The 21,417-nt window shown below is 44.5% G+C and overlaps 1 protein-coding gene across 2 annotated transcripts in view; it reads right to left on the bottom strand.

Moving 5' to 3' along the window:
• GOLGA1 (golgin A1) overlaps positions 1 to 21,417 on the bottom strand; it is a 491,231-nt gene that overhangs the window by 41,244 nt on the left and 428,570 nt on the right. For both annotated transcript variants that reach the window (XM_086920926.1, XM_086920927.1), the window contains one exon: positions 10,119 to 10,292. In XM_086920926.1, the coding sequence (XP_086777052.1) occupies positions 10,119 to 10,292 (174 nt within the window). The remainder of the gene's footprint in view (positions 1 to 10,118; positions 10,293 to 21,417) is intronic.

Below are 21,417 nucleotides of genomic sequence, written 5' to 3'. Positions count from 1 at the left end.
GCTCCTGGCAGATATTCCGCCAAGAGATGAATGTGGGGGTGAAGAGCCCAGTTCCATATGGTCTGTTTAAGTAGATAGTACATGCCCCTGGCAAAGGTTGTTGATGTTCCACCACTGCAGAGAACAGTGAGTGTGGCAGTCTATCAACACTAGATCTTCGAGGTAAGCCTGTGATTGAAGCCACTGGCAAGCTGGACATTACTGTAGGTGACGTATATGTCACCTGACATGGGGAACTACACCAATGCAGGAGGCCATCATCCCTAGTAGAGGCATCACAGTCCGAACTTATGGCACACCTTATGGGGCACTATCAACCTTGGTTAAAAAAACAGAGAATCATCACTCATTGATTGAGGACGAACCATTGCTTTTTTGTATATAATGCGTTTTTTGTCCCATTGCGTCCTCGCTGTATTCACCCACTTGACACTTGCGCCGTCACTCTTTGCTTCACTTACACTTAGTGCACAAAGCCCCCTTGGGTTGCCATCGCATTTTATGCCTACAGTGCTGCTTTAACTGTTTTTGTATAAAATGTGTCCTCAAATATATGATGCTACGTGCACTTTCTAAAAACTAAACCCAGAGTCTCTCTCTCTTTTTCTCCACGTTCTTGTAATGTTTTGTGCATATTCTTGAATACTCGCCCCTTTTACTGAATCCGATTGAGATATTGTTGTTGAGCAAGAGACAGCATTTTGCTCTCGCTTGCTCAATAGGAGCACAATTGCTTTGTCAGAGAGGGAGCTTCATGTTAGTAGCTCCCTCAGTGTCAAAGCAATGCCGTCTCCCACAGGAGACGGGGAGCTGGCAGGGTGTCTTGAGGTTCCCCCTTGGTCCCCAACATTGGTAAGTGGGTGCCCTGGGTAGGACCCCCATCCTAGAAGCCGGGTCCCCAGGTGATGGGGTTCCCGGGGCCAAAATACGACCTGTAAGGGGGCAAAGGGGGTGGGGGTGGTGGTTTTGAGGAGGTGCTCGGTGCCGCTCCCTTTAAAATTTATTAACATTGTTTTTTTTTAAAAGGCTAGGCTCCAGGGTATGAGGCTCCTGGGGTCAAATCAGCTAGGGGAATGGGGTTAGGGGATGAAGTCCTCTTGGAGCGAAGGGTTCTTGGGGGCCCAGAAGCTCTCCTGTTACCTCCAGTAAGTCCGACACAGCAGGTATCCTCAAAGTTGGTCATAGGCCCACCCCCTTTCTCCACAATTCTGCAAATGCGACTACTAGTTAAAAAGTCATAAACATTCACTTAAAAAACACAAAGGTTACATTATAGTTACGAAATAGATTTTGAAAAACCTTAGAAATTTACTTAAAAAAACCAAAGGTTACAGCGTCATTATAGTTAGGAAATAGAATTTGAAAAACCTTAGACATTTTTTGAAGAAAACAAAGGTTACAGGAACGTCATAGTCAGGCACAGATTGCACTCATACAAATGCAGTGAAATTCCGCAATTATAGTTACCTGAGCTAACTATAACGTATGTCCCTGCAATGCACTGCTTATGACCTCACATGTTACATCACTCATGACAAGGTCAGTGACAGCACTGATGACATCTCAAACGACATCAGTGATGACATCAATGATATCATCAACAGAACCACTCACACACTTACTCACACCCACATACAACCTCCCGTACCCCCACTCACACACCTACTCACTCTTCCATACAGCCACTCACACACCCACTTCCTTACTTGTACAGCCACTCACACAACCATTCACTCACCGATACAGCCACTCATACAACCAGTTACTCACCCATACAGCCAGTCACATAACCACAGGCTCACCCTTACAGCTACACACACACCCACTTATGTACCTACAAAGTCACTCACACACCCATTTCCTCACCCAATTAGCCTATCAACACAGCCAGTCACCCATACAAGCCCTCACACACTCACTCACAACCACTTACATACCCAGCCACACATCCATACAAGCACTCACATTCACACTCACCCATACAGCCATTCACACAGACACTCACTCTCCAATACAGCCCCTCACAAACCAACTCGCTTAACAAAACACCCACTCACTTATCCATACAGTCACTTAAACAGTCACTCACTCATACAGCCATTCAGACACCCACTTACCCACTCAGTCAATACACATCCACTTATCCCCTCATAGAGCCACTCACCCACCCATACAGCCACTGTCACACCCACTCATACAGCCACTGTCACACCCACTCACTCACCAATACAGCCACTCACACAGCTACTCACACACCCACTTATACACCTATACAAAATACACTCGCAATACACTGCTTAAGACCTCACATTTTACATCGCTCATGGCCTGTTCTATGACATAATTTATGGCATTACTGACATCTCAAATTACATCACTGATGACATCAAGGATGACATAATTAATGACATCATCCAAACTTCTATTGCACCTGTTGCTATATAAACGAGTATGGCATTAGAGTCTGAAAATAAGTAAAAAATAGATACTAATAATACGAAGCATCATTAATGTCATCATATATACACAACACTCTTAGGTGAACCAAGCTTGTGTTATGTGCAACAGTGACCCTCAACCATACACTTCATGTGTAGCAGAGTTCATATTAACTATCAACCATAGATAGAAGGATAACTCCTATTGTATATAGTGTTCAGAGAAAACCAAGTTCTTCCAGATACTCAACTTCTGTTACATAACTAATGCTCTACTACAAACAGGCTTTATCTGTAGCAACCCCCCGTCACCAAACCTTCATTAGGAATTTAAGTTGATGAGAATAGAAAAGTGGGTACTGTAAACAGTTTTTACTCTATGGAGAGAGTTTCCTCTGTTCCACACTGTTTGCAGACAGGGAAACCCATGAGAAATACACCACAAATATTTAAAAGTATCTACTAAGAACAGTGTAAACTCAATGCAAATATTAACCAAATAGAGACTATTCCCTTAAAGTAACCAAGGTCTGTAGGGGTTAACGATCATACTACTTTCACCCTTTATAATGTGGTGAAAACTTTACAGATAGTCCATCTGAGGAACATCAAGCTCACGTACAAAGGTTTGTACCTAGTGCACTCAGTTTTCTCTGTTATGTAGAAATTGTCATGCTGAGACGATTCTGTCTAATAAATCAAGGCTGTTTATATTACTTAGTATAAGCGACCTAGAATATTTCCGCTCTTGGAAACTTTTTCTGAAGAACCAAAACAGCCTGTGTGGAACACACTGAACACAAGTTGTCACCTGCACACAGAGTTACTCTTCAATACAAAGATTTATAAGGTGTTCACTCTCTATAGACATATGATGCATTAACAGCATCTGCCTTTGTAAACACTTATCTGGTCACAGGCTGTACAAAGTTAGGTGGAGAAGTAATAGTTACCAGCCACTACGTGAACTAGAAAACAAACTAACACTCATTGGATGATGTCATCAGTGATGTCATCAATTATGTCATTTGAGATGCCATCTGTGATGTCATAGAACATGTCATGAGTGACGAAATATATGTGAGGTCATAAGCAGTGCATGGCCGGGGCGCTAGTAATAGTTAGCTCTGCTACCTATACCTGCTGAATTTCTGTAGGTTTTTTTTGTTCAAAATGTTGCTGTTGTCGCTGAGATATTGACCTAACTAAATCATCACTTTAACCTTTGTTATTTTCAGTGAATTTCTTTTTTTGGTCAAAATTCTTTTGATCAAGATTTGTACAACTTTTACACCATTTATGCATGTGACAGAAACCAATCCTATAGTAATGTGGGCTAATTCCTGGTACAGTTTATTGGTGATAGACGCCAATCTGTCAATTAAATCATTACAGCTCTATCTGTTCACCCCTGTGGGCTTTTATTAAAAACAAAAAAAGTTATTTTTCTTTATCCATACTAATATTATAAAGAGAGAGCCCAAACCTTTGAGGCGGGTAATCTCAGTAACCACAGCACCAATCACAACACCCAATACAGCGTTGGAAAGGGCAGTTGCAGCAGAAGGACATAGGCTATGCAGACGGCCACCATATACATTTAAAAGGTAAAAGAACCGTGCCAGCAAGTAGTCCCTTGTGGGCGTGTCTCCGTTCTGCTGGGGGCGTGACAAACGCTGGGGGCGTGTGGTACGTTCGGCCCTTCATGCCATGTGAGTCGTACATACAAGCGCCAATTACGCAATTGCGCCGCATCAAGGGGCACGCTGGGGGCGTGACACGCTGGGACAGTGACTAACGCTGTGGGCATGATTATGGGGTGCAGGGGTATTTAAAGGGACCAGGGTGGGATTAGTTTTTAGGGTGTAAAAGGTAATAAAATTAAATAAATAAAAAATAATATAAATAATGCAATTTAAAAGAATAAATGTTTTAATTAAATTAAAAAAATGTATAATATATATATAACATATATTTAATGTTTTAATAATGTACTTTTACAATGAATATGACTTTACCACACATGCATGTGCGTTATAATGGCATGCATGATAAAGTCATATGCGTTGTAAAAGTTTTAGAAATTATGGCTTTGCGGAGTAATAGTCCTGCGTTATAAAAATTGCGGAGTGATGGTATGCGGTATGTTGGTTTGCGGAATATCATCACATATTCGTTTCCCGCTGATCTTATTTTTTTATGACCTACACCAACGCTCTTCGGCAAACCTAGCCCTGAACCCTAAAAATACCCCTGTACCCCAAAACCCAAACCTAGCCCTTAACCCTAAAATACCCCTGTACCCCAAAACCCAAACCTAGCCCTGAACCCTAAAAATACCCTTGTACCCCCAAACATCCCTGTACCCCCAAACCTACCCCTGAACCCTAAAATACCCCTGTACCCCAAAACCCAAACTTAGCCCATAACCATTAAAATACCCCTGCACCCCCAAACCTAGCCCTGAACCCTAAAAATACCCCTGTACCCCAAAACCCAAACCTAGCCCTGAACCCTAAAAAAATACCCCTGTACCCCAAACCTACCCCTGAACCCTAAAATACCCCTGTACCCTAAAATCCAAACCTAGCCCTGAACCCTAAAAATACCCCTGTACCCAATACCCAAACCTAGCCCTGAACCCTAAAAACACCCCTGTACCCCAAAAACCAGACCTACCCCTGAACCCTAAAAAAACTGTACCCCAAAACCCAAACCTATCCCTGAACCCTAAAATACCCCTGTACACCAAAACCAAAACCAACCCCTGAACCCTAAAAATACCCCTGTACCCCAAAACCCAAACCTAGCCCTGAACCCTAAAAATACCCCTGTACCCCAAAACCCAAACCTAACCCTGAACCCTAAAAATACCCCTGTACCCCAAAACCCACACATATCCCTAAACCCTAAAAAAAACCTGTACCCCGTAAACCAAAGCTATATCTGAACCCTTAAAATGCCCAAACACCCCAAAACATATACCTCCGTACCCCAAAACATATACCCCTATACCCATACTTACCTTATCCAAACATTAAAAAAAAAACATGCTTTTATCATTCATACATTTACAACAAATTTCGTTGTATATGTTATGTTATGTTATCGGGAGTTTTATTAACCCCCTTCCACGCTGATGACGAGCTGGGCTCGTCATGGCGTAGCCTCCGCGCACGCTGATGACGAGCCCAGCTCGTCACGTAACATGCGTTTTAAAAAATCTCAGAGCAGGAGCGGAATTCCGCTAGCGCGCATGAGGTTAAGCGCTCAGCTACTCAAGCAGAGTGTCCCGGCGCTGATAGACCTAACATAGCATAACCCCGGCATCGGAAGAGAGATTAGAGACAGAACAGCCACGTTTTTAGCTCTTTCCTGAAAGAGGCTAGGTCCTCGTTCTTTCTCAGAGCGAGTGGCAGAGCATTCCAGGCCCGCGGCGCCAGATATCTAAAGGACCGCCCCCCGGTCCGCGCACGCCTAATTGCCGGGACTGTGGCCAATGACAGGGCAGCCGATCTTAAGAATCTAGATGGATGGTGAAAGCCGACTCTCTTCCGCAAATAGATAGCCCCAATGCCATGAAGGGCTTTAAACGCAGTGGTGAGAGCCTTGGACCTAATGCGTTGCCGGATCGGCAGCCAGTGCAAGGATTTCTAAAGAGCAGTGACATGAGACCTGCGGCCAAGGCCGAAGATTGCACGAACTGCCGAGTTCTGCACTACCTGTAGGCGAGACAGAAGCTGTTCCGGCAGGCCAAGGTAGAGTACATTTGCATAATCCAACATTGATCCAACCAGAGCTTGCACCGTTGTTTTCCTATGGGCGATGGGAAGGAGAGGGAGGAATTTCCTTAACATTTTTAGTAACCCGAAGCACTGCCCAACCAGACCAAGAATTTGTGGTTTCAGTGAGAGAGAATTGTCCAACTTGATTCCAAGATTCTTAGCTACCGTAGAGTCAGTGGAGGGGGGATACATCCCAACAGGCCACCAGGCCTTCCAGCCAGGGTCAGGGGGGCACCCAAAGAATAGAAGCTCAGACTTGTCGGAGTTGCATTTCAGCTGATTAAGTTGAAACCAGGCAAATTCAGCTTCCAGGCAGTTCTTAATGGTCTTGCCATCAAAGTCAGAGTTTCTACAGCATGTGAAAAGAAGCTGAGTGTCATCGGCGTACGAGACAATCTGGGCACCGAAAGACTCCGCCAGTGCCGCGAGAGGGGACATATAGATATTAAAGAGAGTGGGGCTCAGGATCGACCCCTGAGGAACTCCCACCTCCAAAGGCGGCACTGCAGCAGAATACGGCGGGGCCCAGACTGTCTGTTGGATAGAAACGACTCAAACCATCTGAACACCGTTCCCCGAACACCGATCTCCAAGAGTCTTGATAGGAGGCGGTCATGGGGAACGGTGTCAAACGCCGCCGAAAGATCTAATAACACTAACTTTCCCTCCATTGTCAAGAACTTCCTCGATGGCCTCTGACACCTCCAACAGTGCCGATTCGGTGCTCAGATTAGCCCTGAAACCGGACTGGGTATAGTGCAGGATCTCATGGGACTCAACAAAGTTGGACAGGACAGAGTGCACACGTTTCTCAGCCACCTTGGCAAGGACTGGAAGCAACGAGATCGTCCGATAATTGGCATGGATACTGGGGTCCAGGGACGGCTTTTTTAGAAGGGGGAGAACCATCGCCTGTTTCCAAGCCAAAGGCACGATACCCGTTTCCAAAGACCGATTTAAGATTGGATTGACAATCGGGTTAACTACGTGTGCCATTTTGGCTAGAAATTCTGCGGGGCATGGATCGAGTGGGGAACCGGATTTCATTTTAGACAGCACTTCTAGGGAGGTTAGAAGGTCAATAGGGTGAAAGGTCACCAGAGTAGGCTGTCCAATGGCCGCTACAGGAATGCCGGGTCCTGGGTTAAGCATACCCCCAGCCACACCAGCTGAAAAAGTTTCCTGGATGCTCGTGATCTTATTCGCAAAAAAGCTTGCCAGTTGGAGCACCCAAGGTTTCGAAAAGGAGCATTTAGGTGTGATGGCAGCTGGAGAGGTAAATTCCTTCACCACCAGGAAAATCTCTTTGCTGGTGTTACTGGCCTCCTCAATTCGTCTGGCAAAGTATTCTTTTTTCCCCCCAGATAGATCTCCCTATGGTAGGCCCTGATACTGTTCTTATACGCCTCCTTCAGGGGTTCCAGATAGCTTACTCTCCATGCTCTTTCAGCTTTCTTACATAGCCTACGGCTGGAGTTAAGCGCTGGGGTGAACCATGGAGCAGAAGCACGGGACGAGATCTTAGAGGGCCGCTTAGGCGGCGCCAACTCCTTCAAACAGCGCGCAAGCTACATTTGAAAAAGATTATTATCTGCCTCAATATCACCCGACAACATGCAGGGGTTACTCAGCAGATATTGTTCGATCATGTCTGGCGAAACTCTATGGAAAGCACAGGGTGTCTGAGATGTACGCCCTTTATCCCTAGTGGAGGAGCCCGATCTGTGCCAAATATCAAAGGTCACCAGCATATGGTCAGACCAAAGTATAGGGAGAGGGAAGGAAACCCTAATAGGGTGGTAGAAAAAATTTGGTCCAGCGTGTGTCCCTTGCTGTGCGTAGGTGAAGCCAGATAGGGTGATAAGCCCAGAGGCTTAGTAGAGTCTAAGAGCTTGATCGTATCCACGCCTCTGCTTCATCAAAATGGATATTAAAATCGCCAAGGAGAATGCAATGTTTATACTGCACGCACAATGCCGAGATCACAGGAGAAAGTTCCTTGTGGAAAGATCCCAGAGGGCCCGGGGGTCTATAGACCAGCAATCCTGCACAGGATTGGGCTGGTGTCAGTGATAAACAAAAACCCAGCGTTTCGGCCCCTTGAATATCTTCTGTTGGTATAATGAAGCATTTAAAGCGCCTGTCTATCACTAGGGCAATGCCCCCACCTCTACCCAAACCCCGGTCTTTCCTTAACATAAAGTAGTTGGGGGGCAAAGCATTGGCGATGTCCGGCCCAGACGCCTCACCAAGCCAAGTTTCTGTCAAGAAAAGACAGACAGGTTTAGAGTCAGACAGTAAGTTGAACAGGTCCTGGGCATGTTTGCTCACTGACCGAGCATTCACGAGGGCGCAGCTGAAAACATGTTTAAAGTGATCCGACCCTGATGTGTGGCCACCTGCATACCCCAGCTTCCTGGTGTCTACCGGCAAGGCTTCACTAGGTGACCAGCCACAGCCGGAACAGAAAGGATTGCCCTCACAGTTGAGGCCCAGAGAAGTGCATTCACTGCTGCAGGAACTTCTTAAGCTCAGAAGTTGCTCTGACGAATACCCAAGTAGTGAATTGTATGCGTGGTAAAAGCATATAAATTGTAATGCCATGCGTTATAATGGCATTGCGGAGTTATGGTACTTTCGTAATGAAAGTATGCGGAGTGATGGTATGCGGAAAACAATCATTCAAGACTCACACAATTCTAATTGTTAGACGGTCGTCGATGGCCCTCAAGCGGGGGCACACGCGAATGAGCGTGTCACATTACACACATTCTATTTCATACCCGGACAACGTCGGGACGGGCTGCTAGTATATATATGTAGCGCTCTTGCTGCTGGTACAAGCATTTGGGTTATAAACACAATCCCACAAAAATATAACTGCAAACAATAAAGAGTAATGCTGCACTTCCAAGGGACTTCAGAATAACAGATTTTATTTGGCATCACCAAACTTCACCGCATGTCACCTAAGCATTTCGACCATTCTAGTCTTGATCATGGTGCCTTGATCTAAAATGCAATTACGTACTGTGCTCACCGGCCTTATATAGTCTACAGGCATTCTGGTAATCGAAGTCCAATGATTGTTAACCTTTGGCTTGTTGCCGGGTTCGGACAGTCATTGATATGACTAGGATTCTCATGTAATTATTTTAACAAATAGGTTAACAATTATTGGAATATAAGGTCGGTGAGCACAGGACGTAATTGCATGTTAGATCCAGCCACCGTGAACAAGACCGTAATGGTCGAAACACGCAGGTTACATGCTGATGAAGTTTGGTGATGCCAAATAAAATCTGTTCTTCTGAAGTCCCTTGGGAGTGCAGCAATACTCTGTTTGCAGTAAAAAAAAAGAAATATACATATATATATATATATATATATATATATATATACATACATACATATACGAATCATCAGACATTGGTACACAAGCACACAAAGGACTAGGCATTTTAACTGGAAGGGAATTCGTGAAATAAATACATGCAACTTTCGAGAGTTTACAGAGGATGGTATCATGTCTCTGGGTATGCTATGTCTACAGTAATGGTGTTCAGTTCAACTAGAAACCACAAAGTGTTTGTGAATATTAAAGGCATTCCATATATGCTTTATTAATTATTCGTGACAATAGGTCCCTAGTCCCTAACATGCTGTAATCATGTAAACAGTCCATCAAACAAAATCACAACCCTCCAATGAACATTTCCCAAATATTAAGAGTGTATCTTATACAAAATAAAAGATAAGTAGGTGGCAAAGCCATATCGGGGGATAAAAATACTTACTGTGTTAAACATTGCCTTAAGAAATAAAAAAAAGTATAACAAAGATTTAAACCATAAAAAAGGAATACATGATCTCAATGGAGGGGAATGTGCTTTACCTCAGTCTCCCGACAAGACATGAATTTTAAAACAACATGCTTCAGGTATTCAAAGTTGATCTCCCGGGAGTCATTTAAATCAGAATTATTTGTCACTGTAGTGGCGGGCGCACTAGTCATTTCAGTGCTTACTTTCTCCCTTGTTTCAGCAACCTCATTCTCCGGTTTTATTTTCTGAGGAACAAAAGAGAAAGCACTTTGATGCATAAAAACAAACTTGACCAAAATATTTGAAACACTAGCTTGGTATGTACATGTAGGAAATCATTATAAAACTCAATGGATTAAGTGAGTGCTGGGGGTTAAACTCTATCTTTCCACACACAGTAGCCTCTTTGGTCATTCTATAGAACACGGAAATGGCCTATAGCTCTTAAATTCCATAATGAGTTTTTTTTTTCAACTTCTGTTAGTAATGACCGCTTGATCCATACAAATTTTAAAGACAGAAATTGGCATCTCAAAAAGCATGCAAGAATAGGTACGCTCACACATGGATGAAGACAACGCTCTGCTAAAAGGCCTACTAGACTGCGTGTTGCAAAATTCAATGGCATCCTGTTCCAATAGTTGTCATCAAAATGCTGAATAAATTCTTTCATGTTACATGACACTAAAGGAATTACAATGGCTCCCTCTCTAGGTCTGCATCATCTTCATGATGATCAGCATCTACAGAGCCATCAGAAAAAATACCCTACATACATGGCCAAGAAACTGACTGCCTGCCTCAGGCGGAAGACGTCATAACAGAAGCCATAACATCTCCAAGTTGGAGAAGAAAATTTGTTAGAAAAGAAAACACACAATACAGGATTTCTCAGTCCATCCTTCCGGGATATGTAATAGTATCCTCATTGATATGTGAACTGCTCCAAGCCTCTTGCTATTCAAGAAGAAGCTTAAGACTTATATCTTCAACACTTTATCTGCCACATAACAGAAATTCACTCTCACCTGCCTCTCCGTTAATGACCCCCAGCTATACTATCATGCCTTGTCCATTTTTCAGGGCTCTGCTGCTTCCTAACCATGTTTTAGCCCTACAAATACCTTTACAGACCGACAGACAGCACAATGGATATCTGGGGCTTTCACTCTCTATCTGTTAAAGTTGCAAGGTTCCCAGATCATGAAGTTCAAACGTTCAATTAAGATGAATTTGCTCAACTAGATGAACATTTAGTAACAACATATTAATATTACTAAGTAAACATGTGGGTAAAATAAGGAATCTAATTCAGGATCACTTGTAGCAAGAAATTAAGTCTTTGTCAGTACAGTCTAGCTTCCCTAAGAAAGTCTCTCATGCATGACACACATCAAAAGGTGCAGTTGGGCTGGCTGAAAGGCCCATTGAACTCATCTCTCAACATGGGTGCTGCTATGTAATTAACTAGCTTTAAAGAAAATACCTCTAAAACCATAGATTGCTCAATGTTTTCCACACCGGAGATCCCTTAACTTTATCCCTGCAGGTGAACAGTTAATGAACCATGTTTATTTTTCAGCTTTTCGTATCATTTGTATAGCATTTTTCGCTCGTTAAAAAAAAATTTGGATGAACACATTATGTGGCTTGTACTTTTTTACTTATATGCCATATAAATTGGCTATCGCATCATTAAACCAGGAACAATAGGGTGACACATTAACATATTTACATAACAAGAAATAAAGACTTAATGTGTAATTAAAGACATACTAAAGTATAAATTAAACACATAAATCTATTATATTCAAGAAACAACGCACTTGAACGAAGACTTAATACACTCCTAGACGTAACAAATTCACTGAACATTACATACATATTTAACACATTACATATATTCGATATTGTAATTCTCCTATCAACGGGCCTCGTTCCATATATAAGATCTTCTATGCCCTATTTTACTTTTCTAGCTATCAGGACCTGAGAACTCTAACTCCTCGATAATGTGCTGAATTTATGGTCCTAAAAGAGGTCAGAGTGAAGATGTAAACACTCTAGTCTACGCACTCTTATTTGCGCTTAGACTGTCATTAGACACACTTTTTGTTATATGGTCACTCTTGGCCTGCTGATGGGTTTCGACCTTCAAGATGGGACCATGAACTATTTGGTGGAAGGTCTTTCTCAGGGCTGGGGAAACTTTGGTAGGACACTGGAATTCTATAATGTAAAATAGGAGGATGTTATATAGTATATTTTTTGATTATTCTGTTTATTAAACATAATTGGTACATTAAATAGTATTTTTAATAATCGCTTGATGTTAGTTTGAATCTTAATGTTCCTGAATATATATCTGTATATACCTAAAATATGCCTCAATCTGTCCTGGACATAAACAGGAGGAGGAAAACTATCCTTATATAGTTTGCGATGGTGTCTTCACACTCATTAGCACTGTGTTTCTTTCTTTTCATCTAATCTGTGGATTACATGAAATGTGCTGAATATTAAAACCTGCTGGAATATAAGCACTGAATATAGCTTTGCGTTTATGTCATGCACTAGTGGGACTCATGTGCAGGACTATTTCTCCTTTGTATTCATGCCTTTCTATAAGTGAATTGAACTGTTAAAAGTAATTATAAAGCATTAATCAAGCGTATAGGAGAAGTAGTGAGTTTTAAATTCAACATCCTTTATGGACTGCTTGTGTTATTGCTGCTGTGGCATGCAGGACTTAAATGCAGGTACCTGACACTACTAAAATGATGTTGCTTGATCTGGTATCCTATAACAGAGTGATTGCCATGCATGCGCACCAATGCCTAGAGTGCCAAGCAATGTGTGACTTTAGACATGCTTTTGTGCCTATGTTGGTGGTGGTGGGTTAGTGCCCTGTTAGTTTCTCTCTTTTTTGCCCTGTTGGGGCGGTCTCCGCGTCTCTGCGCAATTACCTTCGCTTTTAGGATTGTTTTTCTTCTCGACGGAAAGAACTCTTCAGTAGCTTTAACCACTCCATATACAGCTGCGGATCAAATGAGTTGTTTCGCGGAAACTCTTTGTTACTTGCTGTGAAGGTGCGGTGGCTTGTGTGCGTCTACGTTCGTAGCCTGACTTCCGCCTGGCTTCTCCCAGTAGTCTTGGAAACAAGCATGGGCTACTTTAGCCAGTCTTATTATTACTGATGTAGCAACTCCCTTTAACGTATCCTTGCTGAACATTGTCATCTCTTTGATTTTGAAGCATTTAAGAATGTATATTTTAGGAGAATGTATTGCTGTTGTGCAGTGTATTTGCCTCATTGTGCCTGGCTTCCTGTTAGAGGCGTGTTCCATGGTTGTCATAGAAACGGCAGAATAAATTGTCTGATGCCTTTATTTTAAGCTTTTTCATAAAATTAAAGGAACACCTGTGATGTTTCTGTTGTTAAGGGTGTCTCGTGGGGCTCATATTTTAACAATCTCTCATTTAAACCCATTGAGACACGGGTGATTGTACCTTATTGGTGTCCTATAGCCATGGGTCTGGTTAATTTATATGCAGTGCATTAGCTCGCTCATTTTGTTAAGTCCATTTTCTGTGGTCCCTAAGCATAGGGTGGCTTTGGCTTCAAATCTTGAGAGGAGAGTTTCTGTGCTACTGCCAGTGACATGATTCAAGACTGTCCATTTAATGTCTTGTGGGCTGCGGCCTTTCTCAATACAGTGTTGTACCATCAGTGCATTTGGTACTCAGCATTTTATACGAGATCTATGTTGGGTGATTCTCTTTTTGATAGGTTGTGTGGTTTTTCCAACGTACGCCTTTTGACACGGGCAGATCACACAATATATAACATTTGTTGTATTACAATTTGTAAACTCCTCGTGTAGGACGTACTTGTTCCCATATTCAAATTACGTTCCTTCTATAGTACTAGCGCATGAGGTACAATTCACACATCGTCGATGTCCCTTGATGAGGGGTAGGGCCAGCTTTGTTTGACTAGATACTTGTGTTCTTTTTGCTTGGGGGTTTGCTCGGACCAGCTTGTCTTTGATGTAATGGTTCCTTTTCAGGGTGAATACCGGTATTTGTTGGAATTCTTTGAGGCCTTTCACAGTGTGGCAGTTTTTTTGGATAATTTCCTTGACTTCGTTGGTGATCCCGGAGTAGGTGGTGACACAAATCAAAGGCATTTCTTTGACCTTTTCTTTAGATGTCAGGAGTGTTTGTCTGGGTGTGTGCCATGCCGTCTTCTTTGCTCTCTTCACAGGTTTGCATGGATAATTCCTTTCCACCAGTTTCTCTAGTAGGATATTAATTTTCCAAGAGGCCAAGAGTGACCATATAACAACAAATGTGTCAAATGACAGTCTAAGCGCAAATAAGAGGGCGTAGACTAGAGTGTTTACATCTTCACTCTGGTCTCTTTTAGGATCATAAATTCAACACATTATAGAGGACTTCGAGTTCTCAGGTCCCGATAGCTAGAAAAGTAAAGTAGGGCATAGAAGATCTTATATATGGGACGAGGCCAATAATAGGAGAATTACAATATCGAATATATGTAATGTGTTTAATAAGTATGTAATGTTCAGTGAATTTGTTACGTCTATTATGTATTATGTCTTCGTTCAAGTGTGTTGTTTCTTGAATATAATAGATTTATTTGTTTGATTTATTCTTTAGTATGTCTTTAATAACACATTAAGTCTTTATGTCTTGTAATATAAATATCTTAACGTGTCACCCTTTTGTTCCTAGTTTAATGATACACTGTTTGAGATAGTTGCAAAAACCACTTGGAGTCAAGCTAGCCGGGCTGATGAGAGGTGTTACCTCGAAACCGGTCCGGTCCTCGGATGCTTGATTCCGTTCTGGGAAGGACATGGCTTTTGTAGTTTGGACTGGACTGTTCCCATTGGGCAACAGGGTCAGATCTGATTTGCATATCGCCATTGTCTAACCCAGGGTGGTGTGGAGTGCAAAAAAACGATGGATTTGGGCCCAGATCTTTTGACTGGGGGAATGTGTGACATTGATCCACATTCGGTCCATCACTTGTTGTTTTTGCAATTGCCGCCCTAAGTGCGCTGGGGATGCCCAGACGTGGGTCCCAGGCACTCCACACCACTTGGAGTCAAGCTAGCCGGGCTGATGAGAGGTGTTACCTCGAAACCGGTCCGGTCCTCGGATGCTTGATTCCGTTCTGGGAAGGACATGGCTTTTGTAGTTTGGACTGGACTGTTCCCATGGGGCAACAGGGTCAGATATGATTTGCATATCGCCATTGTCTAACCCAGGGTGGTGTGGAGTGCAAAAAAACGATGGATTTGGGCCCAGATCTTTTGACTGGGGGAATGTGTGGCATTGATCCACATTCGGTCCATCACTTGTTGTTTTTACACTGTTTGAGATAGCCAATTTATATGGCATATAAGTAAAAAGGTTTTTCGGTATAAGCCACATAATGTGTCCATCTTAAATTTAAAAAAAGAAGGGGAAAATGCTATACAAATGATACGAAAAGCAGAAAAATTAACATGGTTCATTAACTGTTCACCCGCGGGGATAAAGTTAGGGAATCTCCGGTGTGGAACACATTGAGCAATCTATGGTCTGAGAGGTATTTTCTTTAAAGATAATTAGTTTTTGATTCCAGCCTCTTCAGCCCTTAACAGAATCACTCCCCTATGTGAGACTATGTAATTAACAGCATCACCAGCAGTTCTACGACTGGTTGGAAGCAGGAGCCAAAACAGAGGAAGATTCACAATCATGAGCCATTGATGAAAGATAAAAACAGAACACAGAAAAGGGGATGAAAGAGCAGAATAGATGAAGTGAGAAAAACAGGAGACTGAGGAAGAGAGCAGCTGCTAAGACTGGAGTGACAGGGAAGGATAGACCTGTTCTGTGTAATGGGATCATAGAATAAAAAAACAGGTAAAGGGAGAAAGACAAATACAGTAAAGCGGGAAAGGCCTGGGAACTGCTGCCTTTGGGTAGACATACAGGAGGTGATACTTTCTGGTGTGTGCATGGACCCAACTTGTTCAGTGGTTGGAGAAAGTGAGTCTCCCGAGATGAGCACCCCCTCCTCAACAGTGGTGCTTGAAAGTTAGGGACCTTGGCAGAGACCGAACGTCGTAGAGGAGTTGACCCTGCCTGAGCCTGAAAGGCTGGAGGTGCAGAAAAGACTGGAGTTCAGCTGAAGGTACTTCTACACTATCTAGCCAGTCAAAAAAGAAAGCAAGAGAATGCAACAATTTGGCCCAGTTCAGGTCGGCTGCAGCAAAGTTGATTGGGTAATTCCAATTTCTCTGTGAACCTTAATGGATTACTTTCCTCTACTCACTGGCAATGGTTCAAGTGGGGCCAAAGAGGTCAGCAGCTGATTGCATGCTAATTTGCTGGAGCCAGCAAATTGGTGGGCGACAGCATATGGGTAGAGGAGTACACAGGAACTATGTGATGTTCACCCTTAGCCATAGGCAAACCACAGAAGAGTGGCTCTTCTGGAGCACTGTCCACATGGGCAAAGATGACTAGGTCCACTTGAGGATTTCATTCAACAACGTCCATTGTCTCAAGTTGAAATGACAGAGGGTGATGGACCTGTACTGAAATGACTGAGGGCATGTCTAGAGCCAAAAACCTGCTGGAGACCTCTTTGGAAAGGCTTTACAAAAAATGGAAAGCCTTTGATGCTAGATTTGTGGAGTAGGCGGGACAATTAACAGTCTTGTGGCGCAACCAGTATCTTCTGAAGCATGTGTAGAGTCCTTGGAAAGGAAGATGGGAATGACTAAACCTCCGAGACCAACCACCATTCATGTGTTGTGGAACCCATTTCCTTTCTTGGTGCAAGAGTGAAGAGGCTAGAGAACGACAGGAGGTGGGCTGCTCAACGAGTTCGGGTGGGCTGCAATCCACCAAGAAGGAAAACCACATGGTTGAATATTTCCTGGTCAAGGTGGTATCAAGTCCATAGTGCCTCTGACAACTATGAAGGGCAAACAACAAATTACTTCTGGTACATAACAGTTCTTGCGTCTGATCCATCACATTGTGAAGTTTTCTTGAAATACGCAACTATAATGAAGAAGGTACATTACTTACGACAACAAATATTTGTTTTCCAGACATTTGTCCTAACACTTTACGGAAAAGGAACACCCTTCAAGTGCTCCCTTGTGATTCAAGATTTCTTTTTTAATTCTTTACCCCGAAAATAAGTTGCTTTAAAATATTTGATCAGCTTTATAACTGCTTCACAGATTATCATATGTGCATAATGCACAATATTTTGCTGTTGGTGAGCCTCATGTTCCTTTTTTTTTTTTTTTTTTTTTTTGGTAGACCTTTATTGCATATTATCACATTTACACAGCGGTGTGCCTACAACCCGCTTATAGGGCCGGCCGCAATCAGAGCACCACACATTAGGCAGGGCAAGCAACTCATCTCTTCATTCCAAACCCACATGCAGTGTACATTTAGCCCATGAAGGCACCACAAATGTTCCAGAAGCAATGTCCAATGTACCCTAACAATTCCGGCCGTATGCCCTTATGTGATCTCGGTCTTTTTCCATTTTTAACACAACCAGAGTCAACCATCAACTAACCCCAACTCCCTCCCAACCCCCTCTATCCTGGTCCTGATGAAGACTCCAAATCTGGCAAGTGTCTAAACCGTATGACAGCCGGTTCAGTAGGGAACAGAAAGCGTATAAATGAGTTAGGCCTCACCCCTCAGTGTTTCTCACAGCACCCACATTAATACAGAGCAGCACAGGGCAGTACAGTTTCATCTCCTCCCAGAGCAGGTGCAAGTGTCCCAGAGAGTATCAGTAGACACACACCTCGCTTAGCTAGAATGCCCCACACATATTGAGGCCGCATTCTCGCTGTCCCCTGTCCCCCCCGACAAATTTACTATCACACTCCTTTCGCTATCAGAATCGTCCAGAGACAGCACATATAGCGTAAACGGCTCCCATACATCCCGAGGGCGGGATTTCTCTGGTAGCCCCTCATAATAGCATTGCAGTTGGTCTCTACAGTAGGCCATGTCATTCAGCCACATCTGTACATTAGGCGCCCTCCTCCCCCCCCATCCAATAGCGACCCTCCTCTTAGCCAACTGCAGAGCCAGGACCACAAGTCGTCTTGATTGGGCAGGTACCCCAGATGCAATGCCCAAAAGGCAGAGACGTACGTCCAGTTTAACCTCACTGGAGACCATGACAGTCAGCCTCTCAGTCACCTCCTTCCAGAAATCATACACTCGTGGACAACCCCAGGCCATGTGTATAAAATCAGCTTCGTCAGCTCCACATCGGACACATTGGGCACTGGTCCGGAGCCCATATCTAACCAACTGGACCGGTGTGTAATACCATTGGTGCAGATATTTAAAGTGCAGGAGGCGAAAGTTGCCGTTGATCACACATCCCCCAGTCATGTTGCAGCATTCCTCCCATTCTTCATCACTCAGAGGTTCTGGCAAGCTCCTATCCCAGCGCGCCCTGGCCAAGACCGCCCCCCCTCCTTCATCCTCTTGCGCAGCCTTATAAAGTCTAGAGAGCAGTTTAGTTCTATCCTTGGCTGTGTAGAGCAGCTGTAATGCCCCAAGTGTTAACGGCTCCGCCGGATACGTCGGAAACAAATCTCGCACTGCTGCCCTCAAGCGGGCGTACACGAAAGTGGCCATAGCCGCATTAGTGGAGTTTTCCGTCATGGCCTGTAAAGAAAGAAAGGAGGTCCCCGGGAAAAGATCCCCCATGGTCAGAACCCCCGCCTGCCTCAAGACCTGCAAACCCCCGATCTCACTGGACACTGATATATCTGAGTGATATAGTAGCGGCATAGCCGGAGCATATAACGGCAATCTAGCAGCCCTTCTACCAAGGTCCTCCCAAGCAGATGCCGTGCGCTGTACCGTATCAATCTCCCCCTTCTCGAATACTGAATGTTTGTTGGTTATCATTGCCCTAAGCGGATACGGCAAGACTGCACTGGCCTCAAGCGCCACATGTGGGGTATATGGCGGAGCAGTGATCCAGTAACTAGCGAATTGAGCTTGCGCGCACAGGTAATAAAGCTTCATGTCCGGCAGGGCGTACCCGCCCAGTGCATGCGGTTTAGTCATGATATCCCAGGTCACTCGCGGTTTCTTGCCAGCCCAGGTGAGCGAGATCAAAAGGGATTTCAGCCGTGCGAAAAAATGCGATTTCAGCGAGACCGGAACATTCACAAAGAGATAAAGAAATTTCGGCAGCACCACCATTTTAATCAAAGAAGTACGATCAGCCAGCGTCAGAGGGAGCCGAGTCCATCTCGCCACCTGATCCTCCAGCTTAGAGATGGCTACTCCATAGTTAGCCCTTATAACTTCTTGGCAGTCCCTATGTACCCAGATGCCCAGATAGCGAACCGAGTCCGTCGCCCACTCCAGAGGGAACTCCAGCGGAACCCGACTGGTCGCATCCGTGAGTGGGAGTATCACCGATTTGTCCCAGTTTATAGTCAACCCGGAGTGTCGACCAAACCTAATAAATTCGCGAAGTATATTTTCAAGATGAAGCGACGGATCTCTGACATATAGGACCATGTCGTCCGCATACATCGACACAGCCAGAGATCTGAGGGGGAATTTCAACGCTGCCTCCGAGTACTTCTGCCGCAGAATACAGGCCAGAGGTTCCATCATGATGGCAAACAATAGCGGCGATAGAGGACACCCCTGTCGTGTTCCCCTCTGGATCGGGAATGACGAGGAGACATGCCCGTTGACCCTGACTCTTGCAGTCGGAGCGGTGTACAATAGAGCGATAAGGGAAGTGAAGAAAAATGGCACCCCCATCCGGTGCAAGACAGCCAGCATATATTTCCATGCCACTGAATCAAAGGCCTTGGCCGCATCAAGCATGACCGCAGCCGCAGGGAGATCTGGTTTGAGTAGGTGCAATACGGCGAAAAGCGTCCGCAGATTATGCGTCGTGGACCTGAGAGGGATGAAACCTGATTGGTCCGGCAGGACCATGACTGGCAAGAGGAGACGTAGTCTCGTAGCCAATACTTTGGCAATAATTTTGACATCAGTATTCATAAGTGAGAGGGGACGAAATGAATCACATTTATTTGGTGGTTTCCCAGGCTTAGGCAGCGCCACTAAGAGCGCCTCCCTCATGGACGCTGGGAGCCGTCCACGCTCAAACGCCTCTTCCAAGACTTGCGCCAGCTGTGGAATCAGGATATCCGCATATTTTTTATAAAATTCGGAGGGTAGACCATCCGTGCCGGCCGCCTTTCCATTCGGCAGTGCCGCAATGGCGTCCCTGAATTCAGCCTCCGTAATATGGTGCATTAGGAATTCCTGCTGACCTTTGGAGAGCCATACCAAGGCAACACCCTCCAGATATCGGTCCACCTCCTCCTCATCAGCCGTGTCCCTCCGCTCATAGAGTTGCGCATAATGCTTCGAGAAGCAGGCCAAGATACCCTCAGTGGTAGTCACCACTTCCCCCTGATCCTCAATCTCTTGCACCGTGCAGTGGCGCGCCCACGGCTCCTTGATGCGATCCGCCAGTCCCTTTCCTGGACGTCCCCCCTCGCCATAGTATCTAGCAGTAGCATGCTTAGCCAAGAATTTCACCTCTTGCTCCGCCAATTCATTGTATTCCGTGACCTTCACTCTGATGTCTGCAAGTGTTGTGCCCTGCTCGCCCTCTTCCAACCGTCTCTCGAGGGATAGTAACTCCCTTTCTAGTCTGGACATTGAACCCCTGATAGACGTGAGCACCCCTGATTTCAAGCCTATACATGCACCTCTCACCGTCACCTTGAAGGCCTCCCACACCGTGCTTATATCATCAACAGACCCCACATTATTAACAAAGAACTCCTCAACTATCTGTCCTAGGCGATCAGAGAGCACTTGGTCAGTCAGTATCCCCGGAGAGAGTCTCCAAGTGAAAGGGGCTGGGGCATGTGTCGGGATCTGCAACACCAGTGTAGCAGGAGCGTGATCTGAAATAGTGCGGGGCAAGTGTGCAGCATCTACCACCCAACCACACACATCCCTAGTCGTCAGCCAGAAGTCTAGTCTCGACCACGTATCATGTGCTGAAGTGTAGCAAGTACCCACTCGCACAGTTGGATTCCGCAGCCTCCATACATCCAGCAATTGCAGCCCAGTCATACCCTCACATACTGCTTCCGCCGCCCTCTTGCGCACAACAGGACTGTCATGTTTCTTGTCCAGCACTGAATCGAGCGTGACATTCCAATCTCCCCCGCATATGATAGCAGACGGTGCAAGCAAGTAAAGTTTGTTCCAGAGCATTACATAGAAATCAGGATCGTCAAT

Source organism: Lissotriton vulgaris, chromosome 5 (genome assembly GCF_964263255.1).
Source record: "Lissotriton vulgaris chromosome 5, aLisVul1.2, whole genome shotgun sequence".
NCBI classification, from domain to species: Eukaryota; Metazoa; Chordata; class Amphibia; order Caudata; family Salamandridae; genus Lissotriton; species Lissotriton vulgaris.
The sequence above is the reverse complement of the archived record's forward strand: the minus strand, read 5'-3'. Positions and strand labels throughout refer to the sequence as shown.